The following is a 19,984-nucleotide window of genomic DNA, read 5'->3' on the forward strand; positions in this document are numbered from 1 at the left end:
ATTTCTAACCTGTATTCCTGACGGGGGGGACGAGTTTTGAAGTCATTATTGTGTAAGGCAACATCGGGCTAGGAACTGACTTAACTGATATCACAATCTGTCTTATATTCAGTCAACTAAATGCAATACATCACTCACCTTCTGCTGTCAAAGTGAACCATTGTTGAACTGGATTGTATGTGCAAAGACACACATGCTGTTCACTCCCCTGTGACACCATGACTTTTTTCATGTTGCTAGCATCATCTCTCAAAATATCATGCACGTTAGTCATCCGATTGAGCATTTCCTTGATGACAGTTGAAATCAAGTTGCAGGTGTGTGATAAGTGGGAGTTTAGGCTTGTAGTACTGTGCCACTTGTGTCCAACCAGTCTACTGTTAAACGTTAAAACGGGCCAACGGCAGAGCTCCAGGATCTGCGGTGAAGCTTAAACATTTACAACCGCTGATGAGTGTTCACATACATTCTTGCAGAACGATCTGAGAGCACAGCTGGGGCTAACTTAGGCTTCCGAGCCAACTAAACAATGCAGATCTGATTTGAAACCCTAAGAAGCAAACATAAACGTCCTTAAACAACCAGTGCTTGAAGAAAACTTTATGTATGTGAGTTTTGCAGGCTAAACATTAGACTCAGTTGGATAAAGGAGTTTTTCTACGGACCTAAACTACAAATAAAAAGTCAGCCATTAGTCAAATTTAATTTTGAACAACCAACTTGATTCTGCTGCTACATTCTGAGTCTGGTTCTGCCCTAAATGTATCCACCCTTACCCAAATCTTTGCACTGGCACCATCAATCATTTACAACTGGGAGGGGTTGTAGTCCCGTAGTCTAACAGCTGAAACCAGCTGGCCTCCAGCCAGGAGTATTATTTCTGAAAGGACTAATGGAACCAATGTGCCCCAGCTCTGATCTGAATAATGCCTTCCCTCTGGCCATGTTCTGTCAAGTGGTCCCAACACATTAGTGCTTGACTCCTATAAATAAGTCAAGGAAAAAATAAACGTCACTTCTTCTCGTATTTTAGCCCATTACTATTTAATTTACCCCTGAGAGGTACATGTTAACGCAGACTAGATCTGAACCATCTGATGGATTAAACCACGTCTGCTTGTCATGGATGTGTCAGATTTGAACATGCCATCAAGCAGGCTGTTTATATTTACTCTTCATACTGAAAATGAAAAGCAGTGCTTTATCATTACTATTACCCCGTGTCTTTGGGAGCCAATTGTGGACACATCAGTGATGATAAGAAACAGTCAGATTACACTCCGTGAACACAATAATGTCTGCTCAGGTAAAAGAGTCGGACTTAAACAAGGACCCATGACAATTAAACAACAAGGAGGCTTTTAATGAGATCAAAGATACTTTACAACAGCGGTCCCCAACCTTTTTTGCGCCACGGACCGGTTTAATGTTAGACAATATTTTCACGGACCGGCCTTTAAGGTGTGGCGCATAAATACACAAAATAAAATGATACGACCGGCATAAAAACTGTGGTATTTTCTAAATATAATAATAAACGTGAATCCACTGTGTACTCTTATGCAACTTTATTAGCAGCGCCCTCGTAACATCGCGCCAACAACATAACATGAGTAACATCCTCTCTGCCCCCTAACACTCTCTGGTCGCTATGGTAACGTTTAAACATGCCTTCAAATAAGACACAACACAAAAACAAATATAAAGTGTATGAAAAATACAACTCACCATATCGCTAAATCAGTGGGAGCCCTGAGCTTGTTTCTCTGCAACGAGACGGTCCCATCTAGGAGTAATGGGAGACAATGACACCCGAAGTGTGTTGCTTATGTCCAGTCTACTCCGTAATTTTGTTTTGGTTGCTGTCACTGCAGAAAATCCTGCTTCACACAAATAGGATGTCGGAAATGGCAACAGGGTTTTCAGTGCTGTTGTGGCGATCTCAGGGTATTCTGCTGTGACTTAAACTGGACCGGACTGCGTGATCTAAGAGAGAGTTGATCCAGAAGATCCTCAGCAAAGGCTCCCTTGTTACAGATCCTGAATGAACAGGAACATTCAGTAGAATTCAAGATGCTTGATCTTCTTCTTGCATAGACATGCTGGATTCCCCTGGTTTGTTGACAAATGGGTCGCAGATCCATTCCTTGGCAGTTCGTGGGTCTTTTGTGGTTGGGAAGTAGCGCTCAAACTCTTTTAAAAGCAAAGACAGGTGATCGTGCACCAGCTGGGTGAATGAAGGCTCGGGCTCAGTCTTTTTCAAAATCCCCGTGAATGTTTGAAACATGTCAAATATACCTCTGTTCACGCTCCGTCCCCACAAATCCAGTTTGGCTTTAAATGCAGCTACTTTATCTGCCAACATGACAGTTGTCATTTTCCCCTGAAGTGACCGATTGAGTTCATTGAGCAGGTTGAATATGTCGCACAAGTAAGAAACACAATAGAAACACAAAACAATACATATGTAAACAGAGAACCACTAACAACTAAATTGAGCTTTAATGATATTACACAATATCAACATAAAAACTCAACGTAAAAATGAGTAAAGAATAAGTAAGAGGTAGAAACACCATCATATTATCTGCATAACTCCATATTGCCTTAAAGCAACATTATGTCACTTTTCCACCTTAAAATAGTATTTTTAAAGTCACTTGAGGAAAACAACTTTCAACAGGAAGAATAGCGTCTCTCTCAGATCGCCTCGGTTGCCTGCTTATAGTTTTATTAAAGTTTGTTAGAGGGCTGTGGTTCGCTCACAGGAATAGTGTACGGTTTTGCCGCACTAGACAGCTAGCCCGCCTCTGTACTGTTTATAACGGCTGAAGAGACGCAGGAGGACGCTGACGGATGAAGCTAAGAAGAGAAAAACAGAAAGTGACCAAGCATGAAGCAGAGAGTACTTCTCTGGAGATATTATTCAGAGCGTTAGGCTGTATTGTTATTGGGGGCCGCAGTAGCTCCGGGTTGGGAACCGGAGGGTCGCCGGTTCAAATCCCGGTGTGGACTCTCTGCATAGTAGTGTGTAGCAGCCCCACTCTGACATCTCTTCACCAATGCAGGTCCACAGGTCCTGTTTGTGCAGGTGTGTGTCGGGGCTATGTGTGAGAGAAGAATGTCTTTCAATAACAGAGTGTAAACCAGAACTTCCCCTCAGAGATTAACCAAGTATTTCAAAATTCTAAAATATCATCGTCATTGTTGTCTCATGTTTAGCAGCTTTACCGGCTGCAGAAAGTCTTCTAACCCAAGTCATGTCTCATACCTGCATACAAATAAATGAATAAATCCATCTTACACCAACGCCGGGCTGTAGACACTAGAAGAGTCATATTTTTGCCAAATCCAGTAATATTACCGTACCTCATCAGCTGACATGGGTCTTCTTTGGTTTCTAAAACCACCACCCCTCTGATTGTCAACAAATGCACGCTGTCTGTGAGGTAGAGCCATTAATAAACATTGGCTAAAGATTAGCATTTTATATTAAAACTGGACAATTGGCCTTGTCTTAGAGGTCTAGTTTGTTCTGCATTTACAATATGTGTACACATCTTCTCCTTTCTTAACTGACCCTGAGACTTACATTAAAACACTTCTGTACGGATTGCTTTAGTTTTCCGAGTGGCAGATTTGATTTCCTCTCCTCAGTAAAGTAATCTCTTCCATTTCTTCTCCTGTGCTGTAATGATTTATGTGTCTTCTTCCAGCTGGGGCTGTGGCCGTCCGCCAGCAGCCCAAACGGCCACCTCACCGCGCTGACACAGACAGCGATGTGTTCCCCCCAACGCCGAGGCCTCGGGGGCCGTTTTATTTGTGCCATAACTCATTTCAGAGAACGTATGTCATGGCGGGTCCGCCCTCAGGGAGCGGAGCCCACGCGCATACATTAGCATGTTTATTAACTCCACAGCTGAGATTAACATGAGCAGTGACTGGGTGGTAGAAGTGTTTGTCTACAGGCAGCAGTGACAACACCACAACAGAGAACAGTGCCAACATTACAAAGAGGAGGAAGGGGTTTTTCTAACAATCCTTGGGAGTTTTCTTTTCTTTTTTTTTTAATAGTCGATGTTAAACTGCCCTGGGATTCCTCATTGCCCCCAAAAGTGGCCCACCTGAGATTTACACGTTTCTTTAACCCACGAAAGCTCTCTTTGCATGTTGGATCCCACAGGATGCTCGTCGCCGTAGTGGGAAGATACTCTAGGGTGCAGACAATTTCATTCCGTTTAACATATTTGCATAATGAGTAACTCAGCTGTTCCCACAAAGGATCCAGTGCTGCTTGCATAATTTATCAACCAATGGCATCTTCTACAGGGCTCGTGTTCAGCATCTACCTGATGGGCCAACATCATGTTCAAATTAGCCTCTTTTGATGTTTCACAAGGTACCGACAGCAGGGGAATTCTCCCATCATGGTACAGTGTGAAGTATGAATATGAAAGAAGATGTCCAGTCCCCCAAATGAGCCAAGCATGCAACTGTGATAGAAAAAAGAAAGGTGAGGCCAATACTCATGTTCTGATTTGGTCACGCCTGTACCTTTTTGGTGAACCATTCAGTCTATGGTTGAGTTGTTACAGTGGCCTTGCAAAACTGAAATGAACTGAACCTACAGAAAAAATATTAATTAATTAATTCTTCTTTTGCAAAATTGGCAAAAAATGTGAACTGTTATGTATAATCATACTTATTCTAAGTAATTCTATATCCTCAACTTTTTATTTCTAATCTCGCCAGTGTATAAGCATTCTAATCAAGCATCAACCACCGGTGTTGAAAAATGAAGCTGATGTGGAAGTGCAAAATCCTGCAGTTCGCCGAGTGTTCACTAGAGGCTCACTGCAGAAGCACAGGAAGTCACATACACACCCCATTAAAAAATCAGTTTTACAGCAGAAATTAACATGTTTACAGCCTGGTACAAAAAAATAAATAGCTCTTATTAGATCATGTCTTGATCGGCACACACTGCATGAAGGATAAGAATTATTCACTCAGGCTTCATATATTAATATTTACAGTCTATGTTTCTAAGCCTATTTGATCTTATTCAGACACACAAGCTAGTGACACATTAATTAAAATGAATGACATCAACCTAGAATAAAAGAGGTGTAATTTAAATTAGATACAGTTCTGTCTAATACCCAGGAAGACATTTTTATTTTATGCGTTAGAGCTCAAAGAAAAGATTAAATAAAAACTAAATAAGAGAATGTTAAAAATCTGAAAGAAATAAAAAGGTACACGATTTTGAGATTTCTGTTTTGTCTTTTGTCACATGGATCAAAAACGAACACTTTTTGTGATGATGGGCAGAAACTCTAAAAGCCTCCAAGGTTCAAACTGTTTGGGGTTTTGAGTGCCTCCAAAATGAAACATATGAAAATTGAACAGAGGACCTTACCTGCCACCTGACAATCCCACAGCCTCAAACCCAACACATATACGTGGCACTCTCTTTTCTCACTCAACAAAGCTTGTATGCTTGTTTTAAAAAGTGGAGATAACTGCATTAATAATATCCACATCAGTGATTGAATGTTGAGCTATGACTTGTGTCAACACCAGAGAGAACACATTATTTCTCGGCTCACTACAAGCCGTCTATTGACGAGCCCCTGAGTGTTTTGAGTGGATTTGAGCATTAAGTAGTAGTGAATTTCAATACAAAAGTACTAGATGTCATACTGTTTGCAAGGGGAAATTGAAATTCACAGAACAAAGAATTAAATATTTAATGGATTCAGTTTGGACAGCTAGGGTGCCATCATGCTTGATGCGACACGATATCTACCGCTGCTTTTTATTTGTTATTTATGAAGATTATTTTCATAAATGACGAGGTTTTGGTTGGACAAAAGTACTTTGAATATGTCACTGTTGGCTCTGGGAGATTATTATGTGAACTGTCCACAGTTTTCTTTGACAATAAATAGACTAAACAATTAATTCCTTAATTGATTTGATAACAAGTGTTTGTTTCAGCCTTACCAGCGTCTTGTCTTGGTATACTTTATGAATGATCAAAACTGAGCATCCTCTTGTATAAATCTGGTGAAAGCCTGGCACAGCGTCATTGTTGCTGAGAACAACATCAAATACATGAGCTTGATACATTAAAGAGAAGCCATGTTCTTCACTTTGCCTGCTGTGTTTTTTATTCAGTCGACAGATTTGTTTCTGTACGGCAGGACGGCCTCAGGGTAAATGTAGAAGGCTCCAAAGCACACAATATGTCTGTCCTAATGACTCCAGGTCCCTCGGGAGGCCTGTTTAACCTTCAAACCCACACACATTTATGTGTGTGTGTGCTCTGTGTGTCCACAGAGATGAGTGGAAGCTAATGAGGGACCACCTCTGCTCAGAGGGCTCCCTTGATGCTAATAGCTCCGCGCTGTGATAAGAGATTTGTGGGTGGGCAGAGTGTATCAAAGGAAACGGTGGACTTCACAGTTTGTGCATGAAATCCTGAATCTGCCTCCTTATATCCAGATAAATATTCTTCATACTCTGCACATAACATTTTCCTTCTGAGCTGTACCTGGATCCAAAGTCTTTGTCTGACTCTTTCTCTTAGTATTTACCCTGAACAAACAAGATTACAGCGGACCCTCAGCACCCCCTTTGTACCTACTAGGGCGCAGGTACAGAATTATGAGGATGAGGACTAAAAGAGACATCACACCCTTTGTACCATGCAGTATTCTGCTGCTTAATCATTAAGTTTGAACTAAAACCCCTACATGTAATCATATGATGCTTTAAAGGTCACATATTCTCCTCTTTTTAAACCAGTTTAAATAAGTCTCAGAGCTCCTAAAAACATGTGTGAAATTCCTTGTTCTAAATCCACTCTGATCCTGTATTTGATCATGTCTATAAACCCCTCTATTTCAGCCCTGCTCAGAACAGGCTGTTTCTGTGTCTGTACCTTTAAATATGTAAATGAGCTGTGTCTGACCACGCCCCCTCTCTGGAAGGGGATTTGGCTCAGGCTTTCTTGCTCCATGTCCTATTGTTTACTGTGAGAAGGCAGACTCAGAGAGCAGAACAAACACCTAGCTGTGGGAGTGTCACCCACCTGGGGGAGGGGCTACTGCCCTTTGTGATGTCATGAAGGGAACTCTCCAAATCATTGTTAATCAGTGTATAAAACTTGACTACATGTTGACTGTGCAGCGCCTCTGTCGATGTGCACATATTAAAGATGTGGTGGGACAAAATGACCATCAGCTTCAGTTTGAAAGTGAAAACATGTGAATAGATTAACAGCTTCATACTTTGTCTGAGAGGAAATGGAGAGAATGAATCACTATGCATGTACACCTTTCTTGTTAAGCCTCCTTTTTTTGTACAGTTACTAATAATAGCTCGTAAATCGAGTTGATGAGATTGATGATCACACTTCTCTACCAATTTCAGCTACACACCCCTTTCCCTCCCGACTTATTTATCATCCTCCATCCCTTGTTTACCCCCTGCTCCCTCCCACTCTCTCTCTCTCTCTCCCTCTCTCTCTCTCTCTCTCTCTCGTGCTCTTTCCCTCAGCTGTCAGAGTTATTTGTCTCCTTTGAGGAGCAGCCTCAGGGTGCAGCCTCCTTAGCTCAGGTCCACAAGGCAGTGTTGCATGATGGGAGGACCGTGGCTGTCAAGGTCCAACACCCTAAAGTCCAGAGACAGAGCTCCAAGGACATCATGGTGATCGAGGTGAGTCTGAGTCTGTTAAACGATGGATTAAGTTAAAGGTGTCAGAGTTTTCTGGTTGTTCTGAATAACTGGCCTTCAGTATTAACCCCTGATGATGTCATTTTTGCTGTTTCCCCGTCCTTAGTTACAGTGGCCGGTGTTGAACATTAAACATATCTGTGTTCCTTGTGGAGAAACCCCGTGTCTATACTAAAGAAAAACTCAAGGAATACTAATCTCTTGACACATCCAATTTTCTACTGCAGCTGCACTTTTCTACAGAGCTCCGGAAAGAAACATAGAGGGTTAAACATTTTTAAGGTTTATCCCGTGAAACTTATGACTCTGAGAAACCTCTGTGAGATTTCAAGAAACTTTTACAAAAGCCCAAAAATTATTGAGGAACATGTCAAAATAAAATACATTAAATCTCTGCAATGTGAGATTAGTCATTGTTAACGTACCACTATGTTTGTGATCAAATGTAGCAATACAACATCTCACAAAGGTTCCTCAAGATTTGACATCATATATTTCGCCTATATAGTCTCATCATTTGTGTCTTCTGATTATTTAAAAAGATAAATAAAAATATTGAAGTTATGCCAGAAATTGTCCCAATATTACAACATCAGTTTGAAGTGAAAGTCAACTTTCTGACAATGTAAAACATGTTTCATAAAAAGCTGTTGAGCAGCAGACTTTTCCCAGTAATGAGCTTTGAGTACACAATCCCTTCAGTTCCCCTCGTCCTAATAAACACTGTCATAAAGTGTCAGGCGCTGACAGGACACCACAGTGTGCGTACAGGCCTGCTGGATTGTACATGACAGTGTGGCTGATTGTGATTTGTAATTGGAAGGTGTTACTGCGAGCGGTCCATTGGCTCTTCCCCGACTTCGCCTTCATGTGGTTGGTGGAGGAGGCCAAGAAGAACATGCCACTGGAGCTCGACTTCCTCAACGAGGGGCACAACGCCGAGCGGGTGGCCAAAATGCTGGGACACTTCCCCTTCCTCAAGGTACACACAGTTATACACACTTTAAATTGTGATGTCATGTAAAATGTCATTAAGACACAGTGTGAGGATTTCGAAAATATTAAAACTCCATGCATTGAAAATAGCACAAAGACAACATCAGGTGTTGAAACTTAGATGTTCCATTGTTTGTTGATGTAGCATTTTCAGTTGTTCAACAGTTCAGGGTGTCCTTTGCCGTATGCTACGCTTCATTGCTTCACCATGCTGTTGTAGTACATGGTTTCGCATTGTCTTGCTGACATAAGCAATACCTTCTCTGAAAAAGTCACTGTCCATTTGTCAGCATTTGTTGCTCCAAAACCATTAATCCTGTATTGGCTTACAAGAAACAGCTGGTAAGGTTGATCTACCATAAATCCCCTAACATCTGGAATAAGGTCCCAAATTATATCAGGATAACCCCCCCATCCCCCCTTTTGGTTTTTCTGTGTGTTGCTGCTAAGTCTGATTGTTGGTTGTGTATTATGTCTGATGTAATCTTTGTTTGTATGTGCTGCTGAACAGGAACCTGCTGTAAACCAGTTTGAACTGAGTCAGGCCCATTTTAACTTTTGTAATGTTCCTTTTAATTATTTCCTGTTTACTAAATACATGAAATGAACAACCTGTTTATATGGTTAAACAATAATGGAGCCTTTATTAAAACGTGCAGGATACCCATGCACCCCAATACCATCACAGTCATCTATTTGAACTGGGCGCTGATAACCAGCCCGATGGTCCCTCTCCACTTTAGCCAGGAGGACGGGATGCTCATTATTTCCCAGAAGAATTCCAGATTTTGACTAGCTGACCTCAGGACAGTTTTGGCCCCGAAAAGGTGCAGCGTTTAAAAAATCAAGTTGGGGTGCTGCTGGCGTAGTGGTTAGTGCGTGCGCCCCATGTGCGGAGGCTGTGGTCCTCCAGGCGGGCAGCCCGGGTTCGATTCCGACTTGTGGCTCCTTCCCTGCTCTATTTCTCCCTGGTTACTGACTCTGTCCACTCTCCTGTCTCTAAATAAAGACAGAAAATAAACCTTTAAAAATATGACCCTGTTGGGTGAACACACACACACACACACTCACACACACACACACACACACTCTCACACTCACACACACACAGGTAAACATTGAGCTATAATGAGTCCGTCTCGTTTAAAGGCCCTGATTCGTTAATGGAGGTCAAATGTAGTTTTCTTTGTGTCACAGTTTCTTCTCTTCTGCCTGTTGTCTTTTCCAACAGAGGAGGGTTAGCAGAACTCTGCTAATCACTTTTCTAATACGAGACAGTTTAAATTTACCTCAATTATCAGTTCATTTCTTGGTTTCCTTTTTCTTAATTTGTCTGTGTGAAAACTTCTTTTAGCTCCTGGGAGTGTGAGTTCGACTTCTCTCTCCAGCAGTCTGTCTTTGTTCCCTGTTCGGTCCCCGAGAGATTCAACTTCTCCCGTTTTGTCCTCTTTTCTCTCATTTGCTTCTTTTTATTCTGTATTCTTTTTTAATTGTAGAAGTTGTCCTGAGATGAAGACCTCAAACTTTTCCTTCCAGTAAAAGGTTTGACTGAAAGTTCTGCTCAGTACCTGATGAGAAATATTTAAATCTATATCAAGTTTGGTTTCTATTAAATCTTTGTTAGGATTCAATTAATTTATAGATGACATTTCAGCTGTTAAAACCTGTTCTGTGGCTGCTGGCTAAAGTGTTTTACTTAACCTATTAGTCATGTTGAGCCCAATAAATGTAGTAAACAGCGGCCAGGTTTAAAAATAATTGGATCAGCCGTTTAGTCATGAGCTTATTTGGTATTATTTCAAAGAGCAACAGATTCCTCAGAGGCCATGCTCCATCCTTAATGAACGTGTTTACTAAAAGGCCCTGTGGAAATCAGATCAGTCATATATTTGAACAAGCTTTGATAAATCAAGATTATCTTAATATCTGTGTTTTCTCAAAGTGATTCAAGTGTCACGCTCGTGGCTTCATCTCCCTCACATTCAAACACAATGGACGCTCGTCAACAACAGTGACGCCACCGGAGAGGACAAAATACTGAGCTAAAAATGGAAATGCCTTTGTTATGTAAAGAAAGGGAAAACTTGAATGCGTGATAATCCGGATGCCATCACACACACACACACACACACACACACACACACACACACACACACACACACACACACACACACACACACACACACACACACACACACACACTTACATAATCTGAGAGTTGTGGGTAAAAACTAATCAGAGTCCCAGAGAGGGGAGGATTGTTTGAAGCCTGCTTTAACTTCAGAGAGATGAGGGGAGAGGACTCAGGTTATCTGACGGGCTCTGATTTTAAAGTACCGTCGGTATCCTTTCATTTTTTTAATCAGTCAGAATTTAGTTTTAGACTTTTGGACGTCTCTGGTTTGATTGCTAATGAGTCACTAAGATTTAATGGAGCCTGTGCTGCTGCGTTTCCTTCAATCAAAGCAAATGTGATCTGTACAGTATGAACTCTCCTTTAAGATTGTTTGAGGTCAGGCTTCATTAGATGTTATCTGATGTCCTAATCGTTAACAATATAACAGTAAAGGGACTTGAGCTTGTGTAGCGCTTTTCTAGTCTTCTGACTACTCAAAGTGCTTTTACACCCCAGGTCACACCTACACATTCACACACTGATGGTAGAGGCTGCTGAGTAAAGAGACCATCAGAAGTGACTAATCTCATTCATACACCACTGACGAAGCAGCAGGAGAACACACCAGATATGTGTTTGCAGGAGCTGGGGATCAAACCCCTAACCTTCCGTTTGGGAGACGACCGACTCTACCACTGAGCCACAGATGCTCCCTACAGTCAGTCTTGTGTTATATCAATTCAAGGTTACATTATTTTGCATATTTGCTTTTTATTTAATTGTTCTTCAATATGTCATTCATAACAGTTTGTGTTTGATAAAGAGGGAGGAGTAGGGGCGAGGATGGCTTAGCAGTTGGGTCGTGCAACTTGTACAGAGGCTATAGTCCTCCAAGCAGGCGACCAGGGTTCGAGTCCGATCTGTGACTCCTTACCTGCATGTCATTCCCCACTCTCTCTTCCTACTGTCTATCCAAATAAAGGAAAAAAAGGCACAACCTGTAGAAAAAAAGAGGGCGTTTGATTCCCTGTGATTAAATATTTTTTACATTTAATAGTATAAAAAGGTACCAAAGCTTGGGGCGTCGGTAGCCTAGTGGTTAGTGCATGCACCCCATGTACGGAGGTTACAGTCCTCCAGGCGGGTGACCCCGGTTTGAATCGGACCTGTGGCTCCTTTCCCACATGTCATTCCCCTTTATGTTTGTCCCTAAATTCCAGCTCTACCCAATGTCCTCTCTCTAAAATAAAGTCACAAAAAATAGGCTAAAGAGAGAGAGAGAGAGCAGCGGAGGTTTTGGGTCCCTTATCTTATTATGCTTTCTTCTACTATGAACAGTATGTCAAATGTCAGTACTGTATGTGTTCAGTGGCTATTTCTGTACCTGCACTCTTTGCAGAGTATAAAGAAAAAGTGCATGCCCAGACGTAATAAACATTTAGTTTTCTGTCCACAGGTTCCCATGATCCACTGGCATCTGTCCACAAAGAGGATCCTGACCATGGAGTTTGCAGAGGGGGGTCAGGTCAACGACAGAGACTACATGAAGACACACGGCATCAATGTCAACGAGGTAACTGGCATGCAGCTTACAGACACTGAGGGTTTTATTAAGTGAGGATCCAGGTTCACTCACACACTCACCTGAGAGAACGAACAATAACAGCTCGCCTACACAGCAGCTGCTTTAGTCCTCTGTAGGGCTCTGCATGTTTCTGAGTGTAGGTCAGCTACATTTAGGAAGTGCTAAAAGCCGATTTTCAACAATGACGTCCCACATTAAGAAAACCACAAAAAGAAATAACCTTGAGATGTACACATATACACACGGCTCTGTTAAAACTTCTACTTCTGTGTGTAATAATGAAACCTTTAAGGCTACAACTATGTGCACACTTCAGAGGTGCCTTGTTCATGATTAAGGATAAAGAGCTCTACAACTATTGCCCCTCAGTGGTTTTCCTCTGCATGTATGAAAACATTTGAAGACTTAAAATTAAGTTTATTGTTCCCACAATGTAAACCCGGATGGATACAAACCATTTAGAATAATTTTTTTGAATCTTTAAGGAGGCAAAGATGAAGCCACTCCCCCCGGGTGCTTCATCTGAAATCTGAATCTTTAAGTGTCTAAAAGGGTGTAGCTGTGGCACCCAGAATTTAGAAGATTTACCGGGTTGTGTTGTGTTGTAACTCTTATAAACAATATTAATTCTGCCCCAAAGTCAATGTTTTCATCTATTGAAGCATGTCAAGCTCTCAGCACATCGCCATGCCAACGATTACTTATAGCACCACCTACTGGCAACAGGAAATGAACGCTTTGAAATCTGATGTACAGTACAGATCCTCCTCAAACGGGGTCAGAAGGCTGAAAGACCCTGACTATCACCAATTTTGAGAGTGATAGATTCCCCATGTGATGGACACTCTCCAACAGTGAACAGTTATTTATGAATACTTATAAATCAGGTGCAGGTATTGATGAGAGCTGGAACATTGTATGTTACTACTAAGACACTAAAACCTCCTTATTTTGACACAAAGGTAATTTTTTGTTACACTTATCAGCAAGTAAGAAGGTCTGTGACGCTGTATTTAAGTGCAATCAGTCACTTTTATTATAAATAAAGAAATAAAGAAATAAAGAAATAAATAAAGAAATAAATAAAGAAATAAATAAAGAAATAAAGAAATAAATAAAAGATCACTCAAAGGAATCAGTCCTCGGCACGGCAGCAGCAGAAGCAAGTCACAATTCTCTTGAAGAATTTACGGATCTGCTTCAGCCTTTTTTTAGTGCCGGAGACTCCTTCAGAATCTGGTTCTTTAGGGTTTGAGCAGGGAGGTAGTCCTCCTTCAGTCGACCTTGGGACTGCGTTATCATCATGGGAGTCTTTGATTTGAGCTCCATAAGCAGACCAGCAGGAAACTGAAGCTGCAACTTCCTTTAAGGAGACATATGTTTGTTCTCCTTCACAAGACCAGGAATCTGGAGCCTCACCGGAGGAGAGATCACTGACCTCTTCATCAGAGAGCCAGGGAGCCAAACCGTCATTACAGAAATGTCTCAGATCGGCAACAGTGGACCAGGTAGTTAAATGTTCCTTATGAGACGCTTGGTCACAGGAGTCATTGACTGTCTCTCCAGCGTTTGGAGCTCTTGATCCAGAGGTTTGATCTCTTACATTGGATCCAGTATCTTGGCAGCAGCTCATCATGATTCGAGCGTTTCTCAGACTAGATGGAGAACGACAAATGAGTTGTTAGTAAATCAGTCAATCAATAAAATAAACATAAAGTCGTGTTTTCTTGTGCTATCTACTTCAAGTACAAACATGGCAGCCACCTTGAGTGTGTAGAAATCACTTACTAGTCGCTGCTCTCCAGGTGGGTCATGGTGATAAAAGGGTGCTGCAGAGCTTCACGGGGAGTGATCCTCTCATCCGCGTCGAGATGCAGCAGACGTTTTAAGAGGTCCACAAAGACTCTCCTGTCCTTACGCTCAGTAGCGCCCCCTTCTGAGTACAACTGGATTTGGAATGAGATTATTGTAAGTTTATGTAACTCTTTAACGTCACAGAGACAGATTGTTTCTTTTCAATCAGTGTTGACAACTGCAAATAAAATACATGAAGGAATGAAACAAACGGATAAGGGCCCCAGACGGCAAATCTTGCACTAGCAGCGGCCATTTTTAAATGATCAAAGTATTTCATAAATACTTGAAATTCACTTCCAAATTTGTCCCAGAGCCCTAAAGACTTGCCTCATCAGCACATTTAGAAGTCAGGACACTTTGCGTGATTCAAGGGTTATCAACTGCAGAGAGTACTTACATTAACCAGAGCGTCCAGGCAGCTCGGCAGCTCAGTACAGCTGTTGTGCTTTTGCACTTCAGTGCCGTTAGCCGCTGTAAACTCGTCAGGAGTCTAAAGATACAAAATATATGAGAAGAGTTTAAAATGAAGTTCAATTCAAGTGATTTTCCAACTCAAACTAAGCAGAACGTGGTTACTTTACCATAATCCTCCATGTTGGACCCTCAGCAGTCGCCTCCTTCTTGAAAAAGAAACGGCTATATATGCCATCACGGAGCTGATATTCCTCCGGCAGACCCAGAACTTCAACGATGCACTTCATCTGCACACACAATATACACACACACATCATATGACAATCTGTGCAAAAAGTTTCACTTTGTCTTTGGTTAGCTTACGTTGTCTTATTTAAGTTTACATACCATCTGATAGTCGCAATCAACCGGGAAGAGATTGTCAGATAGAAAGAGGAAGGAGAGGATGCAGCCCAATCCCCAAACATCTATAGACTCGTTAAAGGGAAGGCCGAGAGAGACTTCAGGAGCCCTGAGGATGGGAAAAAAAAGACCCCAAATATGTCATTTTGTTGAAGTTACGTATGTGTGGTCAAGATGATGTTGTAAATGTTTACTTCGACTGGAAGATCCTTACTTTTATTTCAGAATAAAAATCAGGTTTGAATTCAAACAGGAAGTAAAGTTATTTTTTAGCTTTATTCAGTACAAAACTTCAAATTAAAATCTAAACAAAACCTTTTTTTAAATGTGAAATAATGACATTTTAAACATGCAATTAAAAATGCAATTAACTATGATTAAACAATTTCTAATTAGCTTTTAATCGCATACTCACAGAAGTCTTAATTTGATGTGCAATTGTTGGGAAACACAAGAACAGCATGGATATTTAAAACAAAGTGGATGAACTGATTTGCATTGCAGGATAAACATACCTGTATCCTCCTGGTTGAATCTCCTGACCTAGCTTGGCTTTGGAGGCTGGTATGGCCTCACCAAAGTCAATCAGTTTGACTTGTAGCAGCTGGTCCTGCCTGTTGACGAACATTATATTGTCCGGCTTGATATCAGTGTGCACGATACCAAGACTCTTCAGGCCATCCAGGGCGACCAACAGCTGCAGGGACAAATCAGAAGAGTTTGAGGTTGTGTAGAGTTCAGGGCTGGAGGGTTTGATCTGTAGCTGAGAAGATAACTGATTTCATATGATAATGTTTACATACCTGCTTTGCAATTGGCCGGATCGCATTCAGAGAGAGCGGTTCCCAGTTTCTGTCTTGGAGCAGGTCGTAGAGATTCCTATCCAGCATCTCAAATGCTAGACAGGTCTGTCCCATGTACTCAAACTGCTCGAAGAACTTCACCATATTGGTATTGTCTGGATTGAGGGCAGAGATGACCTTTAAGGTGGACACCTAATGAGACAAGAGGAGACACAACAACCAGTTTATAAAACTGTGAGGCCTTCTGATGGAGCAGACAGAATCTACAGTGTGTAAATACGTTATAAAAAATCAAAAGGAGTCGAATAATCTACCTCTTTCTCAGCATCCAGGATCAAACCAGAGTCCTTTTTCAGGATCTTGATGGCCACTGTCTCTTTGGTTTCAAGGTTCAGGCACTTGGCCACTTTGCCAAAGCAGCCTTCCCCGATGAACTCCAGGACGGAGTAGGCAGACGTGCTGCTGAACAGGGTTTGACCTGCCTGAATGTCAGTCACAAAGACTGGAGAGCAGGGAGACAATATATTCAAGTCAGTATGATTTGAGTCTAAGAGTATTGAATATTACACAATGTCAACACAGAGCATGAAACTGTACAGAGTTTAAAAGTATTTCTAGTTTCCAACTTTTGCCCCTAGTCTGGCTTTTGAGTGTTTACTTAAAAATAGACAACATTCAGTATAAAAACCTCTTAAGACCCCCATAAACCCCTCCTAACACTTTAAAACAACAATGTTACAACATGTTAAAATCTGTTTTGAGTCTTACCAGGTGACATTTTTACACAGGCGGTGATTTCCAAAGCTGGAAATGAACCTTGAAGTTCGAATCTTTACAGATTCACAGCACACAAACAGACAACAACGGCAATAAAACAACAACAATAATAAAACAACAATAATAAAACAACGCTTCTCTCAACAATAAATCGCTCGCTACAACTAGAATAAACTCTCTCTCAAAATATGTGTCTCTCCTCTCTCTACTCTCTCAGGGGACTGACCAAAGTCTTGCAAACTGCTTCCCTTTAAAACTCTGTCTCCTTATGACATCAAAACATTCTAGAACTTAAAGAGGTTATGAGGTCATAATGTCTGAAATTCAAACGCAGCATTTTCATAACATTCTGAAAAACATGTTTTTATTCAAACGGCCTCCTGCTGCCTTGCACCTTTATAACTACATAAAGACGGGTTACATTTTATTAATTTAATCTCTTTCTTTCATGTAATTGATTTCTAACCAAATAGTTTTTTAAATTAAACCTTGGATTTAAGAATTTTCAAAATGTCCGTGTGTTGTTTATCACACTTTTTAGGATTGAATTCTTCTTTTTAGTGACGATGATTAAAACCAGTAAAATATTAGATACTTTTATATTTTATTTCAGACCCATAGGTCCATATCATTATAAAAAAGCACTCTATATGTATATATATATATATATATATATATATGTGTGTGTGTGTATATATATACTGCGTATATACAGGACATTAACAAAGAGATATAATCACTACCTTTCACAGTTTGTCAGCAATTAAAATACAAAGAGACATTTGCACCAGTGTTTCCAGAAACCAGCGTCATCTAAGAAGTCTCACACTTTCTTTAAATATTGATCAATTATACCCCCCTTTCTGACTGCAGGAACTTTCCCTCTGAACTAGGGACCTTTTGAGGAACTATGTGCATTTCGACCACAGGAACCAGGGTCTAAATTTAGTTCTGGGTGTCAAATTCATGTGTTGTATTTCGATGATATTTACAAGAAGTAACCGTGTTTACGCCGGGTTACTCCTGAAGCAGTGTGAGTGCAGGCCAGCGGGGGTTTGGAGGGGAAGGGGGGTGATGCACAGTACAGGACATCTTTACCTGATGTGAGTGTGCCCTAAGATTCAGCTGACGATCCGCCCAAAACTGCATGTTGAACAAGGTTTCTAGACTCAGCTATTGCATCCCAATCAGCTTACTGGACAACTTCACAATCTGTTTCAGAGAATTTCTGTTCTTAACAGAGAGGTTCACAAACCATGAAACAACAGAAAAAAGATTCTCTGACTTTCTTTATCAGACACAGGACGTCCGGCAGAGCAGCAAACTCAACTGCTATTATTGACTTAGCTCATCGTTTGGAGAATAGCTGGTTTTTGGTTAAAGATTATTTTAATGTTCAGGGATATCAAGTTTGGTCACAGGAGCAAAATTATGCAAAATAAATGGATGGAAGATTGAGCTGCCACTAGTGTCAAAATAATCGACGACATGTTACAGTTTTCATCAGCAGTTCCATAATATTTGAAGTTAACTTTCACCATCACCTTCTTCATGCTCCGTTTTGTCTCTTTCACAGAAGACGTTTGGTTTCGTCACAGGAAACTCAAAAGCTTTGCAGTGGTAGGAGCAGAATACTTTGGTGTTGAAGAAAGAAAACCGCTGACTGATGATGTTTCTGTTTACCATCTGACTGACGTATCTATATGGAGTAAATCTCATATCGAGATTCTTCAACCCTACCTTATTTTTTATTTTATTTATTTTGTGTGTGTGAATAGACTCCGAAATCAGGGAGAGAGAGACAGAGTGGGGAACGACATGCGTTAAAGGAGCAACAGGTTGGACTTGAACACGGCCCTCCCGCTTCGAAGACTACAGCCTGTGTACACGGGGTGCGCAAACTAACCACTAGCCCACCGGTGCCACTTTCACCCTTCTTAAATGCTATTGACAAATACAATCAGGTGCATTCGCCCCAAGAGGTACCGTAGCAACCATTTTAGCTTTATGTTATTACTATCAAATCTTTTTTTACTTTTTATATACAGAGGCCCAAAAGATGTAAATACAATAAAAATGTCTCTGCAGTCAGACCACACTACAGGTTTGAAGTCTTTCATCGTAACTCACTGCTGTGTTTGGTGATTTACTTGAATATCACACACACAATCACACAGAGGGAGAAGACAGTGATAAATGCATGATGCATAGTATCTCGTTTATTGTGCTTTTCATGTGCAAACAAACACGTGAATCCACGCCGACACAGACAAAGACACACTGTCTGCACATTAAGCACTAATGAGTGTTATAAGGCGGCTGATGAGAGAGATAGAGGACAATAAATACACACACAGAAACTCAGGATGGATCGTATTATTAGGTGACAGCATTGCAAACTGGAATGTGTGTGTGTGTGTGTGTGTGTCAGTATGTATCTGTGTGTGTAATCACAAGATGGATGAGGGCCTAAATAGACTTTCCTCTGAACTTGGCCTCTTGACGTGAGCAGAATGGGACCACGCTTTGCTCCACTTTTCTTTGCATTCTCCCCCACGCTGCCGAGATTGAAGATGTGCCTGCATGCACTGAGCATGCTCATAAACCTCAGTGGTCGCAGTGTTTAGTACACAGGCTTTACACTGCGACACATTCTTATGAGTCGGTGTGAATATTTACAATCTTAATCCAATTGTGTTTAATGCAACAACAACAAAAAATCACAGTTCTTTTGTTTAATTGGCAGCCGCAAATTAAAATGAATATGCTTAATTAAATGAATTATCTCAGTGATAACAAAACAATCTTATTATGTAAGTCTGCCTCAATGCCATCAGGGGCTTAATGAGCCAGCAATACTGTATTTACCATGCAGAAAACAGAGCAGTACGAGTCAAGCCATAAAACTCGTCAGAGGTGATTTAACCCCAAACTGTGTATAATTATTTAACCAGACCTCGCATAGCTTATTGACTCCTCCATGTCAGGATCCAACTTTTTGGGCTTTTGTGCCTTTATTGGAGAGACAGTGGATAGAGTCGGAATTCAGGGAGAGAGAGAGAGAGAGAGAGAGAGAGTGAGGATTGACATGCGGGAAAGAACCCAAAGGTCGCTTGGAGGACTACAGCCTCCATACATGGGACACGCGCACTACCCACTGCATCACCAACTTTATTTTTTCACATTCTTCATGCTGATGACTTCAGTCTGTCTGTTGCCTGTTATTGATTGATTGATTGATTTGTCTTGCATTACAGCGGCTCCATTTGCAAACACAAAAATTAAGACAAA

General features: G+C 41.1%; 1 protein-coding gene across 1 annotated transcript in view; it reads left to right on the forward strand.

The window, feature by feature from the left end:
* The window catches only part of adck1 (aarF domain containing kinase 1), a 69,319-nt gene that overhangs the window by 25,647 nt on the left and 23,688 nt on the right, over positions 1–19,984 (forward strand). Inside the window, exons 5-7 of the mRNA XM_020641250.3 lie at positions 7,567–7,725; positions 8,567–8,725; positions 12,312–12,428. Of these exons, the coding sequence (XP_020496906.2) occupies positions 7,567–7,725; positions 8,567–8,725; positions 12,312–12,428 (435 nt within the window). The remainder of the gene's footprint in view (positions 1–7,566; positions 7,726–8,566; positions 8,726–12,311; positions 12,429–19,984) is intronic.

Source organism: Labrus bergylta, chromosome 18, assembly GCF_963930695.1.
Source record: "Labrus bergylta chromosome 18, fLabBer1.1, whole genome shotgun sequence".
NCBI lineage: Eukaryota > Metazoa > Chordata > Actinopteri > Labriformes > Labridae > Labrus > Labrus bergylta.